The 19,194-nt window shown below is 42.9% G+C and overlaps 1 protein-coding gene across 2 annotated transcripts in view; it reads left to right on the top strand.

Annotated features, from left to right (window-relative positions):
- rxrgb (retinoid X receptor, gamma b) overlaps positions 1 to 19,194 on the top strand; it is a 60,618-nt gene that overhangs the window by 20,842 nt on the left and 20,582 nt on the right. For both annotated transcript variants that reach the window (XM_079505237.1, XM_079505238.1), the window contains exon 2: positions 18,444 to 18,688. In XM_079505237.1, coding sequence (XP_079361363.1) covers positions 18,444 to 18,688 — 245 coding nt within the window. The remainder of the gene's footprint in view (positions 1 to 18,443; positions 18,689 to 19,194) is intronic.

Raw genomic sequence — 19,194 nt, 5'->3', positions numbered from 1 at the left:
GCCAGAATAGGTACAAATGCATATCTTTAGTTTAAAGCCTCTGAAGCCACGTAAAAACGCTCTCAATTGGTTATTTTTATTTCTGTCCTTAGGAGAGGGAAACATCCCTAGGGCCACAGCGAGTTTTCCTCTAACTCTACTGGTGTATCTCTTTGATATATTTTATTCAAGAATGTAAATAGGCACTAAGGCACTTAGCAAACCCCTTAAGCTCTGAAATAGCTATACCCTGGAAATCTTAAGCAGTTAGTTCAAATGTAGAAAGTAGTTCATGAGCTGCAATGCATTGCTGCTTTGCTGCAGTGACTTCTACTGCAGGCTTGCTACTTAACTGGCTTCTCCGTCCAAACATGTGGTTGAGAGTCACTGACAGCCCACAAGGGGTCAGTCAGGTGGTCAGTAAGGTGAGGCCGTTCATCAGGAGAGCTTTCCACTTTTCATCCATCTCATCTCCTCTCCATATCTCCTGATCTGTCTCTCGACACCTCTCCCTTCCTATTATCCCCTTCTCTTCTCTGACTCTGTTTGTGTCTGCTGTCTGTCACTCTGCAGCCTCCCATCAAACCCCTGCCTCCATTCAGTTGTTTTTCCTTCCTGTTGTTGAAGAGGTGTGTGGGAGGTGTTGGTGTTGCTGTGCACACTAATAAACACAAACTTAGTGTAGACAGCCATTGCCTAGCCTCAGTGAGTGAGTGTGTGTGCAATGGGCATATGTTGCGTGTGTGTGTGCATGCATGCGCAATTACGTATCTGCGGGGGGAATAGAATTATTTTCTCCACTGTCCTTGAGCAAAGTAAGTGACACATCCCTGTTCAAAGCAAGAGATAATTGCTCGCTGCTGGAAATCGGTGAAAGAAAAACAACGTTCGGCTCATTCTGGAGACCTGGTTTGAACTGATTGTGGAGGACGGAGATGATGACATCAGAAAATCTCCCAGGAAACGTCTAAATCTAGCCCTCTCGTACCACTCCCTTTAGGCTAATCCATGTACTGTGAGCTGGTCTGCATGTTCTGTACCTTTCCTTTCACTCAGGATATCTCGAGTTAAATTAACTGTCTGGATTTGCCGTACATGTGGGCCTTACTAGGATGTGGTCAGAGTCCAGGTCAGGTCAGGCAAGTCAAAGTCTCAGACTTACCCGGTGGGGGTGGGGGGGGGGGGGGGGGGGGGGGGGGTGTCAAAAATGTACATGGCCATTGGATTGTGTGTGTGCAGTGTGTATGGTGGGGGGGGGGGGGGGGGGGGATGCTTCCTGGGCAGCAACGGAGGATCAGGAATGCATCGTCACCTCCCCGCCCCCTTGCATCCCCTCTGGCCTGTTGTACCCAGAATGGCGACAGACAAACTTCTAGGAACTTAGAGAAGGTTTAGCTCAACAGATCACGGGTTTGAGCTTTGGTTTGTTTTAGAAATCCCCCCCCCCCCCCCCCCCCCCCCCCCCCCCCCCCCCCCCCACACACACACACAAACACAAACACCACACTGTTTGTTTGTGTTTCCAGAATCGCTTGGTCAGTCTTCTGTTCTATCTGGTCTGTGTGATTTGAATCGCTTGGTCGGGTCTGTCCAGATCTGTTGCTGTTGATGTTTGGGCTTAAAACATTATCTATCTCCCTCTCTTCTAAAAAAAACAAGAAAAAAACACATCCATTATCTCCTGTCTGTCACCCTCCTCCGCCTGCTCATCTATCATCTGCTCTTTACAATGAGAGAAATCTCCTGCTCATGCCGCATGTGCGTGTGTTGGGATGTGAGGAAATGACAATTCTGGCCTACTTATGGGAATATGTCATCACGACTTCCTCTTAATGTTTAGGAAACCACTGCTTGTGAAACGGTATAGATATGAGAGACATTGAGAAACAGAGAGAGAGAGACAGACAGACAGACAGACGGAGAAGCAGAGCAAGAGGGTAAGAGAGAGAGAAAGGTCAGAGAGAAAAGGCAGAACAAGGGGCAAGAGAGAGAGAGAGGTTGTAAAATGCTGAACTTCTCTTCAGGGTAAGTCTGTGGGTTTATTGCAGGGCAAAGTGTAGGGTCAGTGAGGTTCACTTGCTTTGAACCTTGTGGGAAGTTTGTATGCGACGGTCACGGCCGGGAGAAACACCTTCCCTTTTACTGCCATTTGTTTTTGCACAAGGGGAAGGACACCGCACAAATGCTCCGTCTATGGCATGCGGCAATCTGTTTGCACTGATTAGTCTTAACTAGCATGGCCGAGGGACAATTCTATCCTTATTCGTTCCGCTCTTTCTCTTCAGAAGACAAAATAAAAACGGCAGCTCTGAATAGTTTGATGTGGATGTGTGACAACGGAAAACATCCTTGCTTTTCTTTCTTTGAATATATTTTTTTCCCTCTGTAATAATATCCTTCTTTTTGTTTATCTCTTCAATCATGGCTGAGATATAGTATACAGGACAGAGGACGCAAGGGGCTTTTCCCAATTTATGATCTAATGTTCTCAGCCAACAGAAGAGATTAGGAGTGTGTGATCATGTGAGCTTTGCAGAGGGAAGCTGTCATAGAGGGAGTGTGACTGTAACCCCCCCCCCCCTCATCGGTCAAACCCTCTGTCCTTCTCCTGCTCCTCTAGTGCCCCCCCACCCGCACGCACGCACGCACGCACGCACGCACAGACACACACACACACACACACCCCCCCCCCCCCCCCCCCCGGCCTCCCACCTTCTTGACAGCTGGCCTGCCGAGTTGCAGATACTTACCCGGCGATAAGAGGATTTACTGACACAATTGATCAGACATCAACCTCATTTAGCAAAGAAACGACTGTTTTGCTGGGTAGTGAGTTTGTGTGCGTGGAGTTAAAATGTATTTTTCTTTCCCCATGCTTTTAAATGTGGACTGGCAAGAGTGTGTTTTTGCACGCATTTATACGTGAGAGTATAGAATGCTTGTGTCTGTGGATGCTTGTGTCTGCGGAGGGCTTACAGCCAGTGAGTTGGTCTGGCAGTGAAGAGATTTCTTAATTACATGTCCACTGTATCTAATGAGCTCCACAGGCTGTCTCTGTGATTGCTTTAGGGTGCATTATGCTCTCTGTCACTCTGTCCCAGTGCTGCCAGCAACACACACACACATGCACACTCACAAACATATTCACGTGTGGGGCATTCCTACTATAGAGGTTCAGCTATCAGAAAAACATATTTGTCCAGCTTAATGCATTATTCCAATTTTCCAACAGGGGAAACAAATGTTGGACATTATAGGGGGGACATTTTTATGCTAAAAATGGCCATTACTCCTCATGTAATGAAGAATATGGTATCACATTGTGAACACAAAGTAAGATTTTAATATAATATATTCAATATTATTTATCAATCATATTTTCAGAATTTTGAAAATGTATTGTATCAATTTCCTCTATAATTAAGCGTAACATGGAGGACATTTATGCTTGACCTTATCAGTAATGTAACCTAAAACATTGGGAAAAAAAGGCAAATTAAAGTGTGTAAGGTTTCCTCTCAAAAATATATGCTGCTTTCTGAAGTCATTTGGCTAGTGAAATAGTCAGAGGACATTTACCGGTGGATTTGCATCAGCATAACAGAGGGGACAGTAAAGTGAGGGACAAAATTGATTTCAAGATTTTAAGCAGTAAAACTGATCTGCATACATGGCAAAAACATTGCCACAAACACACATGCACACAGGAACCACATGCACGCACAAAAAACACACATGGGCTTGATGAATTCACATGCTAGGGGTTTGTTTACATCTCGGTAGGGGGTAATCAGATAGATATTGAGGTAGGCTGGACTCTGGAGTCATTGTGTAGCAATCTTCCGCTATAGCACCACCCACATCATCCTCATGCCCACTCCCCACACACGCACACACTCACTCACACACACACACTCCTCTAGTCTGCTCTCCATCCAGACAGGATATATTATTAGTTAGTGGGACATGGGCTTATTGAATTACCATGTGGCGGAGCCCTCCATCCAGGCACTGCCCTGTAATTAACAGTCAGGGATTTTACCACTTTAACCCTGTCGTCACAATTATGGGTATTTCATTATAGGTGAACTTTTTACTAAAAGTTTTTTTGTTGAAATGTTTTGTGGTTAAATGGTTAAGTGGTTAAATTGACTAAAGAGATTCTGGTTTGATATTTATTCCTCTTCTGTTCAACATATATTTGTGATGGGCGATAGCCCCTCCTATGTCCAGCTTTTAGTGTATGTGCAAACACAAACGTTGTCCTACACAAACATTAAATGCCATTGACAATGAATGGACAATTTTGAGTGTTTGTGTAAACACAAACATTGAAGACAAAAGTGGGGACGCTACTTGTGATTGGCCGGAATGAGATAATGTATGATGATGTACGATGATACGAGCGCCCCTCGTTTCACACGGGTGTGATTTTTCATATAATTTTTCATATAAAATCAAAAGGACACAGGAGGGTGGAATGGAGTGTGCCAGTCCGGTCAGTGGCAGCTGACCGGATGGTGCGCCTTCGACTTTCAACTTCTGTTGAATGTCTAACCTCCACTCTCTGTCCTCTGCTTCCGGCCTCTACAAGAGAGAGAAAAAAAGAGAGAAAAAAATGTTTTTTGCATGGCTGATGGAAGGCTGTGGTTTTGGTCCACCATGTTCAAAAACAGGCCTGCGCATTCTTTGTGATGTTGTCATAACTCATAATGTGTCTGCTTTTCTGCTTTGCAAAACATGATTTCACAACGCTCAGTCAAATTCATCATGTTTCCATTCCCTTTGTTCACTCTGTCTGCAAACATTACATAACAGTATGATGTACTACTGAATGCCACACGCCTTGAACACAGAGAGCTTGTTGAGTGACTACTGTACATATGTACATTGTACAGTAGTGATATTCTCTATATTAATGAATGATTGAATATTTTATCCAAAGGTCAGACTCGTACACCATAAGGTGCCCAGCTCACATGGGCCTAAAAGACACTATTGTACCAATAATTCCATTCAAAACAAAAACATATGGGTGCCAGTTAGTGCACAGACCATATGCTCCTTGTAATTGTGCAGACCTAAGATTTAAATGTGACACCTGTCATAATGTTGTCTCTTCTCTCTTGGCCCTTGGTTTCCTGTCTCCCTACACTGTCGTATCCAAATTAAAGCATAAAATGGCAAATATAAATCTTAAAACATGTACATTATATGATATAGCATAAGATGAGAATAACACACTATATATGGCCACAGAGAATACTCAATTGGCAGGAGGGCATTATTTTCAGATAACTTGCATGGCTGTGGTGTCATTCTAAATTAATATCCATATTACAAATGTTATACCGTATTAATGGTTACTTAAGCTACAGGCTATCAATAAGAATAACATGAATTTTCAATATAAATTTAAACCCTTTGGGAGAACACAAAATGTACGAGTTGATATTTTAGTAAAAGACGTGACTGTTGTCAGCTGACTGATTGCGTTGTACTCATTTCTAGGTCGTTACTATGGCTCCCAGTTGCATGGAGTAGTAATGTGATGGTTATTCCAAGGCTGCTGAAGATAAGGCCCACACACTATGTTTCTCCACTTTGTGTCAGAGGCTAATTCGCCTCTGCATTGTGCCTTCTTAGTTGATAACCGCACAGCTCATACTGCAGTTCATTATCCCTTATATACAGTACAGTATACTTACACCTCATTCATTCGTCATTGGACAACATTGGACCATGATGAATTCCATCATCTGAATGAGTATAGAGACAGCCTGGAAAGCAGAAGGTCTCTGGTTCGATTCCTGGGCCGCTGCAATGTGTCGAGGAGGTGTCCCTGAGCAATCCTTAAATTAAATACATCCCCCACACTCACTTGAGAAGCACTCATCTGGGTGAATCTGAAGACGAGATTTCCCCCGTGGGCTAAAATATGTCAAATGATTTATCGGGGGTGGCCATCCCAGGTTTGAGCCCCGGCAATGTGTCGCTGCGGTGTCCCTGAGCAAGACACTTAACCCCCCTGAGCTTAAATCTGACCAATTGGGCTGCAGTCAGCTGGGTGAAGCTGAAAACTGAATTTCCCCTGGGCAATCAAATAAGTCTAATTATTATTACTGTTCTTATTAACATATTTTCCCTCTCAAGTTATCACATACTGATGCATGATCCTGTCTCTTAAGGTACAGTAGTTGGCCAAGTTCCAGTGATGATTTGGGAATGAGAATGCGTTGCATTGGAAGGCATTTCTTAAAAGTTGAGTTAAATGGAATATATATATATATTCAAAACGGAAAACTTTCCTTAGAGAGAGGAAGGGACCGCATACTCCAAAAGGTTCCTCGATGGAATAGGATTTAATGCTTCATTTCGAGTTTTATTTGCACAATGCATTTCACCGTGTTAGTATCTTGCCTACCAGCCATCTGTTTGTATGGAATATGTATATATTTTGTATTGAATACTGTATTAGTCGATATGAGATGAGATATACTTTATACCTGTAAGTCTCAATGTAAACGGCACATGAGGACAGTGTAGTGTCCTCATGTTTGTTAGAAACATAATTTCTAAACAAACACCAGATTACTTCTTCAAACAGTTATTAAAATCAAGTGACATTTAACACTCCCTGCTCCAAAAACGAACCTCCTTAAACAAACAGTTATGTATCGATCAATATAATTTTGGAACATGTTACCACCTCACATTAATATAAGACAAAATAAATTATCTTTCAAATATGCTTTAAAGGAACACTTGTTACAGCTGACCACATGACCATAATGTTATTCTTATGTTGCATTTAATTTTATAGAATAAATTGTAATTATGTATTTTCATGTATTTAATCTTGTTGAATGTATTTGTAATTATGTATTTATGTACTTTTTGTATGTATTTTATATGGACCCCAGGAAGATTAGCTGTCGCCCCATTCAATAAACTATAAACAAGCTAAAAGGATACAGAAAAGTCCTGTGGAAAGGAAATGATATACGTTACATACTGTATGATGAAGCATGCTGGCTGCATTCAGCAGCCTTTATAGAACAACCCAGAATATAGATGCCATTTATGAAAGAAAAACATTTAATAAAATAAATACTATTACATATATTATATACAGTATACTGTACGTACATGTACGCACTGTTTGTGTGTCTGTACTAGGGCTGTGAATCTTTGGGTCTCCCACGATTCGATTCGATTCCGATTCTTGGGGTCACGATTCGATTCAAAATCGATTCAACTCGATTCTCAATTTTATTTAAATTCAAAAGCATTTTTTTCCCAGATTCAAAACGATTTTCTATTCAAAATGATTCTCGATTCAATACATAGGATTTCATCACAATCTACTCCAGTCTTGAACTGAAGTGACTACAGTAACTTGAAAATGACTGAAGACATGATGTTTACTGTGATTAGGGTGAGCTTACATTTCATATCACAAACACCATGTAGTGAAAACTCCTGTACCAGAAACCAGAAAAAGAAATCTAAAAAAAAATGGAAATTATGAATCGATTTTGAATCGTTAATAACGGAATCGCGATTCTAATTCGAATCGATTTTTTTGACACCCCTAGTCTGTACTGTGGACGAAGTCATGCAGTTGAGTTGCCTATATGTCTCTCCAATGTTGTGAACACAAACTACTGTACATTTCTGCTACTGTTATAGGCCTATTATTGCAAAATAATAGGCAACTGTGCAGTCGTTCATAATATAATACATTGTAATGCTACTGTCATTTTTCTGACATTATTTCAATCACTTACAAAGATTGCAGAGAGTTTGAAAGCCCCTATCTGGCAGTGTTTGGGACTGATCAGGCTAACCTGCAGATACGATCCTCCTTTGAACTTGGTTCTATAGAGTTTGGCAACAGGTGACCTTTGAGATGCAATGTTAGGGGTCAAAGGTGCCCTGAGCCTCTCTATCAGTTTGTTGTCTCAGAGATTGTTGCAGAGCTGCTAGTACACAGTGAAATCATCGGCGTTCATTTAACTCTTTGAGAGTTACAAATCGACAAGTTAACACTGGGTATTTGACTGTAACGGCTCTCTCAGACAGCACGACACGAGACACTCACGACGTATAGTCGTAAGATGTTTGATTAATACATATTTCTTTTAATTATTATTGCTTTTTTTTCTCTGTCAAGGTCCTCTGTCTTGCTTAAGAGTGTGTTTCATTTTGTGCCTTCATTCCTGACCGTCTCTTGTTTGTGAACCATGGGTGTTGACAGACCGTCAGTCAGCCGCATTCCAGGGCCTCTTTGTATAGGGCAATTTACATAGAATGGCAGTAGAACAGACGTCTGCTGAGGGGTGGGTCATTCAAGGATAGCGCCCTTGAGCCTCTACGGGACGATTTAAGCTTCCTCCGCTGAACATGTTGGCTTCCTGCCACGCGCACACACACACACACACGTAAGCATGCACGCACGCACGCACACACACACACACACACACACACACACATACACACACACCTCCGCACAAGCACGCACACCTCGCTGGTCATTCACTTTCAGGATCAGGAATCCCATCAGCTGACTTGTGTCCATGTGCTACACTCCCCACTGTATATATTACTGTAAAGGCAGTACTAACCCTGCAAATAAAAATAGATTAATAAAAACAATATAATGTAATGCAATACCAACCCACTGTCAGGCAGGACAGGATGTTGACATCATCAGTGTTGTTCTAACTCCCAAGTGTGAGAAATGTTTTCCCCCAAAACATTTCTGTTATTGTGTAATTCATGTAATTTGACACTTGGGATTTACTTTACTCACAGGTCACATTATTATCAGTGGTGAGTGCGTCTGCGGTTAGAGCCAGCTTTGGAACAGTTGATTAAGCTTTTGAAGAGATTCTGCACTGTCTCCTCATAGAGCTTTTCAATTCAAGTGGTAACATTGATTTTATAGGATGGGACAGTCACAATGTACATCTTTTTGATGAATGTCTTGCTTTCACCTGCATGTGATGACGTGACCTCACTCACACTGAGGCTAGTGACAGATGTCCTTGTAGGCAATAGGCTCTGTAGGCAATAGGCTCTGTAGGCAATAGGCTCTGTAGGCAATAGGCTCTGTAGGCAATAGGCTCTGTAGGCAATAGGCTCTGTAGGCAATAGGCTCTGTAGGCAATAGGCTCTGTAGGCAATAGGCATCTGCATCTTGAAATGTGTGTGCTGTGCATTGTTGTTGATCTAGTCAGTGGGAGGACAACTTCTTGAAGTTGCACACTGCAGCTTGCATTTGACCTCATTTTCATAACAGTTCCACACAGAACTTCTCGTACTGTACAGTACATGCCAGTCAAATCTTGCTTTGTATCAACCCCTCCTGTGAAAGTGTCTGTAGCATGTGAGAGAAAGCGAGAGAGAGAGAGAGAGACAGAGACAGAGAGAGAGAGAGAGAGAGAGAGCACACTTGCAGAATAGAGGAGTTGAAATGTGTCTGAATTGCGGTGATAGTAATAACTTGAAAAAGCGCCCTTTGGGCGCTTAGCTCCTTCCTTCCTGAAAGCCCCCCCACCGCCCCCTTATCCCACCACACCACCCATAACCCCCACACCCCCCATCTCCCAAGCACTTCCTATGTGAAAGCCCCCCGTGTCACAAGCCTCGGTCCCAGCCTTACTCATCTGCAAAGAGAAAAGCCTGGTCACAGAGAGTGTATCGGCGGAAGTGTCGGACCGGAACATGCGTCAGATGTATTTGCCCCGGATACGATATTTTTCGAGCAATCACAACAATTTACAGAGAATGTAAACAGATTTGTAAAGACTTAATGGCATTTCCTTGAGTGGTACTTCCGCCAAAAACCCGCTACTTCCGCCGTCATGTCCCCATAGATATGATATTGTACTGTTTAGGAGCTCTGAGACTGTAAACAAATTACGAATGTAATAATTATGCATAAATACTATAAATAAGAAAAAAACATAAATAGATCAATTCAATTACCAACATCTTTTCTTGTATAATGCTGCGTCAAAGGAAGAATATAAAACGTTTTATATTGGCGCAAATTGGACAACATATACAGTACCATATCAATATATTTATATATTATTTAATTTATTCAAACTCAAAGACATCAATGGCATAACAGTTGCAGCTCAGGAGGTAGAGCAGCCGGCCGCTTGGGAAACGGAAGGTTCCTGGTTTGATTTGATCCCCAGCGTTTGATGATCCCCTGAGTTAGTTTTGAAGTGCAAGACTTGAGCAAGACACTGAACCCCAACATGCTCCTGATTTTGGTGCCTTGCATGCATGGTTTCCTCTGCCGTCAGCGTGTGAATGTGAGTGTGAAGAGTGGGTGAATGTAATACACATACTGTAATTGTACAAGCACTTTGTAAAAAGGTTCTGCTATATAAATGCACCATTTGCATTGAAACTGCTTTAAGTCTGATTTCTACTTTGAATTGTCGTACAATGCGTGTCGAATGATCTCCATTGTACAGTGCGGAGCAGAGTGGTTGTCAGTTGTTGTTTTTTTTTTTCTTGGGACATCAGCAGGGTTTATGGACTCTTGATCTCCAGCTCCAGAGAGAATGTTGACACATTGTTGGCTCAAGGGACTACAGGCCTATTACTATACAATATGTCCTACTCAGCACCTCTAGAATAGCATGGGTCTTTCCTTGCCCTGAGGCATGGTGCTTGCGTGCGTGTGCGTGCGTGTACGTACGTGCGTGCGTGTACATGCATGTGTGCGTGTACGTGCGTGCGTGTACGCGCGTACGTGCGTGTACGTGTGTGCGTGAGTGAGTGCGTGCGCATGTGCACGTGTGTGTGTGTGTATGTGTAGATAGCTGGTGGCGCACAGCCCTTTGCAGTACATCCAGTCCTCAGTTGTAACATAAGACTGTACACATAAAAGATCACTCCAGGAGGTTGAGTGCATGCTTCCAACTATAGCAGTGTTCAAACGGACATGAGTGGGCATTATGTACTGTACTAGTAGTACTGCTTGCCGTTTGGTTATTACTGAGTAGTAGTGGGTACGCACAATATTGACATTCTGGCTAATAACCAATTATTGTTATTATTGTCAGGGGTGTGATTTGGGATCCAGGGGGTCGCAATGGTTAGCCCCTAGAATTCGCATTTAACATCAAATTCAGTCATTTTATGCATATATTTTCTGTAAATGTTTTGTAGATTAATCTGATTTTAGATTGGCACTGAGTGCATCTCAGTCCATGCTGCCCATCTACATGTGACATGGATCTGACACACATGTTTTGTTCCTAGGCATGCCATAGGCCAGGGTTCCCCAATTCATTTTCCTCAAGGGCCATATTTTGACTAGGGTACCAGGCTGGGGGCCGAGTCCGCACGCGCAAGGTCAAGGTTTTGCCCTGAAAATGAATTTCCCATTTGGGGAACCCTGCCATAGGCTAACATTAAAACAATTAATCTACAACTCAGCTTTGTGAGTTTGCAGATTTTTTTTTAAAACATAGGTTACTTGACCATGTAGGTATTTTTATTTTGCTTTCAGTCCTTTATTTCTTTCTCCAGATCACTACAATCGTGGTGGCAGATAGCACCGACAAAACATCTTACGGTAGCTCCCCAGTGGCGGAAAGCGTCTGTTGTCGAATATCTGCTGTTGAATGGGCATGGGTGGGTGGGTACACTGGGTGGGTGGGTGGGTACACTGTCAGGTCGCAGGTTGTAGGGAAGCGCCAAAAGCAGCCCGAGCATGCTCGTCAGCCTTCGACCGTCTTCTTGTTGAGAAATACATCAAGCCACAGGCTATTTTAGCACCATAGTAGCCGTCTGTCGATGTCGGCTCTCTTTTTTCACACCTTCCAATCGACTGATACCCCTACTTCATTCGACTGCCAGCCTGTAGTAATCTGTAGTCTGTTTGGTGGAGAGCTTCCTTTAAACCTAATGACAATAATTGTATAGACACTTCAGTCTAGTGGTATGCTCATGCATCACCAGCCTAATCACTATGCATTAATCACAAAAACACTCCATGGCATGAGTGAGGACTGAGGAGGATACCCAAAACCTGTCAACGTGAACTAGGCATCAGCGCTCTGACACAATTGAACAGTATGTCTTATGGCACATTTTGAAAGTGAACCTGGTCACTAGGGCACTATAAAGTCATCTGTTCGGGGAAGAAAGGGTCTACTTCCAGGCTGCTGAGTGTGCAAGTTTCAAGTGGGCGGGGGTTTTCTACGCCTCCTCAAGTTCTTATATAGTGCTAGGGTTACTGTATACAGTACGTCTGTGATGTCGGGTGCACATGCAGATAAAAGAAAAACATTGCTTTGTTGTTAGTCTGACCTGATTTATTAGGACTGCTGAACTTCTTCAACTCTTCCAAGGGTCTGCGATACAGAAGTGTGGCATCTCAGATATGATCGCAGTATGCTTTTGCGATCATTTGTTGTTGTCACTTACACAGAAAATGTAAAGAATTCCACTTGTCGAGACAATGTCTCTGTCTGTGTAGTATAGTTAATGCTGTAAATGCATTATATTTTAGTGAATAAAACATTATTTTGACTAATCTGTATGGGAGAGAACACAACTGCTACTGGTTGACAAGAGGTATTGCATGCAATTTAGCCTCTTATCAGATGAGCTGTCCCTTAGCACAACATTAGAAATTGTGGCATAAATCATGCATAAGCTGCTTTTCCATCAACGCATCAACGTGGTTGGCAGATAACGAATGTGTCGTCATATTGGTGCGGCAACGTACCGTGACAAATGTATGTATGTGTCCGATACCGATGGTTTTAAGTAATTATTGGCTGACCAATATATTGTGCACCCCTAGTTCATTCATTTCATGGGAATCCCTTTAGCACTGACCATAAGCAATATAAACATGAACAAAATAAACCGCTTGTACTCAGTCAATGTGTGGCTGTAGTACAGCTCTCCTATGCAGACAGTTGTGTAGCAGAGGGGAGGGGAGGGGAGGGAGGCCCCGGTACATATTTGTCTTCCAGGCACTGGGAAGGCTGCAGAAAGACACTGAGTGAGAAAGGGGGTGGGGGCTGCAGTCTTCATGCTAAACAGGAAGTTGCACAACATCTGTTCTCTGGCATACAGAGTGGGAGTGAATGGCCAGCTGTGTGCATGTGTGCATGTGCGTGCGTGTGGCTGTGTGCACATTTCTGTAGAAACCACGATGTCCATGCAAGCCATGGGACATTCCTCTCTCTTTCCCAATTTCTCAAAGCATAAAAAGGCAATATCTTTGTGTCGGTGCTTTAATACAGTCTTAAAATATTTCCCAACTTTGTTCTGATCCTGTTTTTTCCCTGCTCAGAACTACTGGATGAGAAACAACTAGGACTCGTAATCACCACCAAAGGTTATGGATCATAGCCAGATTAGCCACATGTCCAAACTATTTTGAAGTTGTTTATAAAACTTAAAAAAAAAAAAAAAAACGGCATACAGATTGAAGTCATATCGGACATGAAAAGCAATGAAAATATATATGGTTATATTTCCCAGATAGTCCACTCCACTCAATATAAATCATATTTTCCCAGGGCAATAAAAGTCTGCTTGTTTTTATGGAAATTATGAAGACTGACTGAGTTTTCTTACAGAATAATAATTAATTATGTTAACACTTTCAGAATAAAGGCATTAGAGTGCCAAGCAGATGAGGGAGATTTTATTTTGAAAACGGCCGCCTCCCCAAATAAACTGAAGCGAAATTACTATTCCTTGATTACTACATCGTGCTAGTAAGTCTGATCTCTCTTTAGAAGCGTTAATATTGTAACCGAGATGCATGATGAAGTCAGAAATGAGAACCGAACATCGGCGTTATGCACGGACGCACCGTAGATTCAGTGAAAATAGGGGGTTTTGTCGGGCCGTAAAAAAGGAAGTAATAGATGCGCGTGTAACACCCGGGATTCGAACTTGGGCCTCCCGCGTGAAAGTCCAATATCTTAACCAGTAGACCAAAGGGATATCCCTATGGACCGGGGGAGAGACTTTTGAGGCCATCAGGCTGTGAGCGACTCTGCTACACGTGCGCAACCAAACCGGTCGGGAGGGGCTGAGCAAGGTGCTGCCTAGCAACGTCCGTTTCCAAAAATGTGATTCTAGCGATCCCATTTTATATCAATAAAGACCTTAAGACGCCCCCACATGTCCCAGGCACCCACGGTTTTATTTGATAAGACTTGTGTGGACGACCTGGGCATCAGTAGTGTTAATGTTTATATTGGCCGAGAATCCTCTCGTATTCACCCTCGGAAGATACTTTAGTAATTCAGAGAAAAAGACACATTTGGAACAGTGTCTGTTCCACAAGCGCAGTTAAGATTTGTTTTTGTCTGACAAAAACACACACAGTCACTCAGAAAATGATATGAAGGGTGTCTGGTGGCTCAGTGTCTGGCCTTGAGTGTCTGCCCTGAGACTGCAGGCCGGAGTTCGTTCCCTTGCCGAGTCATACCAGAGACTATAAAAATGGTACCCAATGCCTCCCTGCCACAATGCCACATACTCAGCATCAAGTGTTGGACTGAGGGTAAGTCCCTAGGGTCATGTGGAAGGGGTGTACTTGTACATCAAGCTGTCTCACGCGCTGAAACAGGATCTAGACTCCTGACCTATGGGCCACATTGTTGGTTCCCAAAGCTGACTCACTGGGGGCTCAGCCAGTCAGTACCCAGACCATTATGTCCCATATGAGCGGGAGGACCTGGATTCAAATCTGACCCCTGTCTTGTCACACTCTGATCTCTCTCTATACCTTTGGGTTTATGTTGTCACGCTACACTGACCGGCTAAATCTAAAAAGAAAGCATGGAAATACCAAAAAATAAAACTGTAGGCATTACTCTAAAGTCTTATCTCACTTTAAGACAGCAAGTTGTTTTAGTCTCAAAATCCTGGCGTCTCCATGAAAACCTAGAAGTGAAACTGCTGAGGAGGGGTGTGGTGTGTGTGTGTGTGTGTGTGTGTGTGTGTGTGTGCGTGTGTGTGTGTGTGTGTGTGTGTGTGTGTGTGTGTGTGTGTGTGTGTGTGTGTGTGTGTGTGTGTGTGTGTGTGTGTGTGTGTGTGTGTGTGTGTGTGTGTGTGTGTGTGTGTGTGTGTGTGTGTGTGTGTGTGTGTGTGTGTGTGTGTGTGCGTGCGTGCGTGCATGTCTGTGGGCATTGTGTGTAATTCTCTTGGCATGTCAGTACAGTGGTGGTTCTTCTGCAGGTGCTCAACCCCCTATAACAAACACCGGGATTTGACATTTAACTACTGCACTATATGACCAAATGGCATCGAGCCGTGTGCATGCGCGCGCGCCATTTTTCTCCGTATAGGCCATTTTCCATAGAATAAGATGTCTAATGTGTCAGCCTGTTGGCTAAATGGCTATACAGTAGAACATGTTGAAGGTGGTGTTGTGTAACGAGTGTGTGTATGTACATGGTTAGTTTTTCTATTTTTGTCTGTCTGTGTGTGTGTGTGTGTGTGTGTGTGTGCGTGTGCATGCGCGTTCTGTAATTTGCAGTAGTGATTAATGTCCCCTCAGCTAAATGCATTAGGTGACGCACCATGGTCCTCATAGCCTGCTGACTGACAGCTTGCCTTAATAGGTCATCTATGTAAATGCCATCATGTCACTTTATATCGATGGATGCAACAACGCTGGATGAACACACTGGCACTAAAACCATAATGTGCGTTGCATCCTGCAAGAAAAATAGCGCTATTTGTTAATGGTATTTGCAGTGCTGTAAAGTAACCAAGTGCATTTACTCTAGTACTGTCCAATTTTCTACTTCGGCTCCATTACATCTCGGAGGCAAATATTGTACTTTTTACTCCACTACAATTATTTGAAAACTTCAGTTACTACTAGTTACTTTGTAGATTTGAATTATTATTACAAAACACACATTAACATCTTCAACCCTAAACTTTGGCTATTCGAAAATAGATGATCTACAAGCTCACAACGTGTCGCGTTGTAAGCCTGTAGATCTGCTATTTTCAAAAGATTTTATTATATTTTTTACATCTGATACCTTGTGAAATGGGACATTCAGCATTATGAGTACTTTTACTTTTGGTACTTTAAATTTAATATTTTGATGGCAATACTTTTTTACTTTTAGTACATTATAATTACTGGACGTTTCCAAGTTGTATTACTGGACGTTTCCAAGTTGTAACTTGGAACAAAGTGTTTCTACAGTACATGTTTGCAGTATTGATACTTTTACATAAGTAAAGAAATATGGTACATTTCCCAACACTGGGTATTTGTCCAAAACAAAGAATCACCAGTTAGCTTCCTGCAGGGCTACCCCAGCACCATTTTTTAAGTCTGATTATATACCTAGCCAGATGGATACGCTATTATCTTATTGGTCCATCTGGCCCAAATCTCTAGCTTGATTGGTCCCTTCCAAATGCCCTTTGTCTCTGAAATATATAGGCTATGGTAGCTGACATGTTGATGTGTGCAGTGTCCGTGCCATAGTCGTAAAGACAGAATTACCTTTACTTTGTCCCGCATGCCAGAGCCGTAAAGGCGAGTTTCAGCGTTAATCCCCGTTTGATTAGCATCACGTTAGCATGTTGTAGCATTTCAGCACTTTCACGTAGAAGCGGCCAAAAATCCCGCGTGCACACTCGTGCACGCGCACAAGCTGTCTCTATATGCATTATGGCTCATAATCTGTAAAAAATGCGATATTCAGTGCTTGATTAGACCTTAGATTGACTTAGTTATAAAAAAACGGATCGCTAGTATAGAAAAGCCTAGATCCACTACTGTGACCTGGCCGACTTTCACTTGCCGATGTCAACATCCGCTAGCTATTGGGACATGTATTACAAATACGGCTGGCACTGGGCAACGACCCCATCTCCTGGCCAAATAGTTCTGCTCCATATTTTATTCTAACTCTCGACTGGCAAGACTGGCAACATTGTCAATGTTTGTTTAAGACGAAAGTCTACACTAATAGCTGAATATAGGAGGGGCTAGCAGCCCTCAAAAATAGGATGGGCTGGTCTGGTCTACAATATCTTAAAGGGACACTTCACCCCTTTTGCAACCAGTTTGGTAGACAAGAAACACTTGGGGTTTTTTATGTGGGTAATATGTGTTTTAAGATATTGTAGTATTTAAAAGTGTTCATAATGTCATGGACACTGGGCTCACTTACTTCCTGGACTACATGTTGTCTCAGTAAGACAGCCCTCCCCCTATCCACAAGGAGGAGCAGTGCACCATAGTATTATGGGAATTGTAGTCCAGGAAGGAAGTGAGCCCAGTTTCCATGACATCATGGACACTTTGAAATACTAAAATATCTAAAAACACATATTGCCCACATAAAAACCCCAGGAAAGTGTTTCTTGTCTCCCAAACATCATTAAAATAAGATCTGGTTGCCAAAGGGGTGAAGTGTCCCTTTAAGTACAATGAGATTGAGCTAACAGTTTTGTTTCCAGTCTGAGAAAAGTTGTCCAACGTGGCTGAGTAAACAGGACTCTGTCTGTCAGACGGACCCATGTATTTCCAGGATAACAGAGATAACACCTTACAGGAAGGTTGTTATTTTGAGAGAGAAATGTCCCGCAATACAAATGCATTTAGATTTTTTATTTGGTTGGTGACTGTTGTATAATGGTTGTATAAACCCTCTCGTGTAATATTTCTTAATTATAATATTTGTTTTGGTCTGCTTGGTCTGTGTCTCAGACGAGGGCTGTGGACAGTTCAGAAATCTTCAAACAAGATTTGAAACTGTCTTTCTTTCTATTAATGAATAATAATAATGGCTTCTAGTTCAGTATGCTAACATTCCATAAAGAGAAATGCTATACTTTCTAAAAGCTTGGACTCCCCGTCGATGACATCATTGGTAGACACTAGGCAGGTTTCTGAACTGTCCATAGCCCACCAATGAGACGCAGAGTTGAGTAGACAGAAATTGTGCCATATGAGCAATAATGAGGACCAAGCAAGTGTATGATGAAAAGGTTTTAAATGGGTGACCTGTTTCTGCTTCTTTAACGGTTTTTCAATCCTTGCATCTAGTTGTTTTTGTTGTGCTTTGTGATTTAGTTCATGTACCTACCGGTATGTACTGTATGCTTATTGTAAGTTTGTGTATTGAAGTCTTACATTGTAACCCGTGACGTGAGTCGTATAGACTAGAGGGTATGCACATGCATAAAGTGAATGGCAAATCGAGTGGCAAAACGAGTGACAAAGTGAGTTTAATGTTGTTTATCGTCGTTTAATGCAATCAAATTCAAGTTTTCTGTTCGGATGTACAGTATGGGCTGTCAAGGCCAGAAAGCAGTTTTTGCCACTCAGTAGGTGTTCCTACATAACTTCCGGGTTTGATGATGTCACACGCTATTGCAGAATGCAAACGATAACCTCCTTTCTCCTGTGTTCTCTTCCACAGACTCCTCAGGGCCAATGAGCCATTCCCACCACCACCACCACCACCACCCTCCAATGGGCAGCATGGTGGGCCATCCCTCGGTCATCAGCACCTCCAGGCCCCTACCGTCCCCCATGCCCACCCTGGGCTCTCCCATGAATGGGCTGAACTCACCCTACTCTGTCATCACCACCTCTCTGGGCTCACCCTCCATATCTCTGCCCTCCACGCCCGGCATGCACTTTGGAACGCTCCACAGTCCACCGGTGAGGGGAGAGTGTGTGTGCGTGTGTGCGTGCGCGTGCATGCGCGTGCTGCTAAGATTGTCTCTGGACAGCTACTAGTATGTGCTGAAAAATGTGCTTTGTCAGAGCTGTTTTCCAATGTCTGTTCTGCTGGGTCACACAAATTCATTCTTCATAATGGAACAGTACATTTCAATTCCCACAGTTACGATGCAGATACATGAATCGCCTTCGATGCCAGCTGCTTCCCGCTGGTACTCGCTCCAACCCTCTGCGTAGGTGTGGGAGAGCGCAGTGGAGTGGTCGTCTGAAACTGCTTTCTACTAAACTGTTTCTGCTAAACATTTTAGGTGCGAATTAGGACTTGCAGTTGCTCAATCGTGATTCCCTTCACAACCAGTTTAGAAGTTCCTTATGAATATTTGGTTTCAATAGAGTTATATTGGAGTCCATTTATGTCAATCTCGAGTGGTGTCGTGGGTCACTCACTGACGAAACGGTGGCTATGTGGCTGCTTGGTCATTGCC

This window comes from Electrona antarctica, assembly GCF_951216825.1.
Source record: "Electrona antarctica genome assembly, chromosome: 7".
NCBI classification, from domain to species: Eukaryota; Metazoa; Chordata; class Actinopteri; order Myctophiformes; family Myctophidae; genus Electrona; species Electrona antarctica.
Note: the sequence above shows the minus strand (reverse complement) of the source record. Positions and strands in the feature narration are given on the sequence as shown.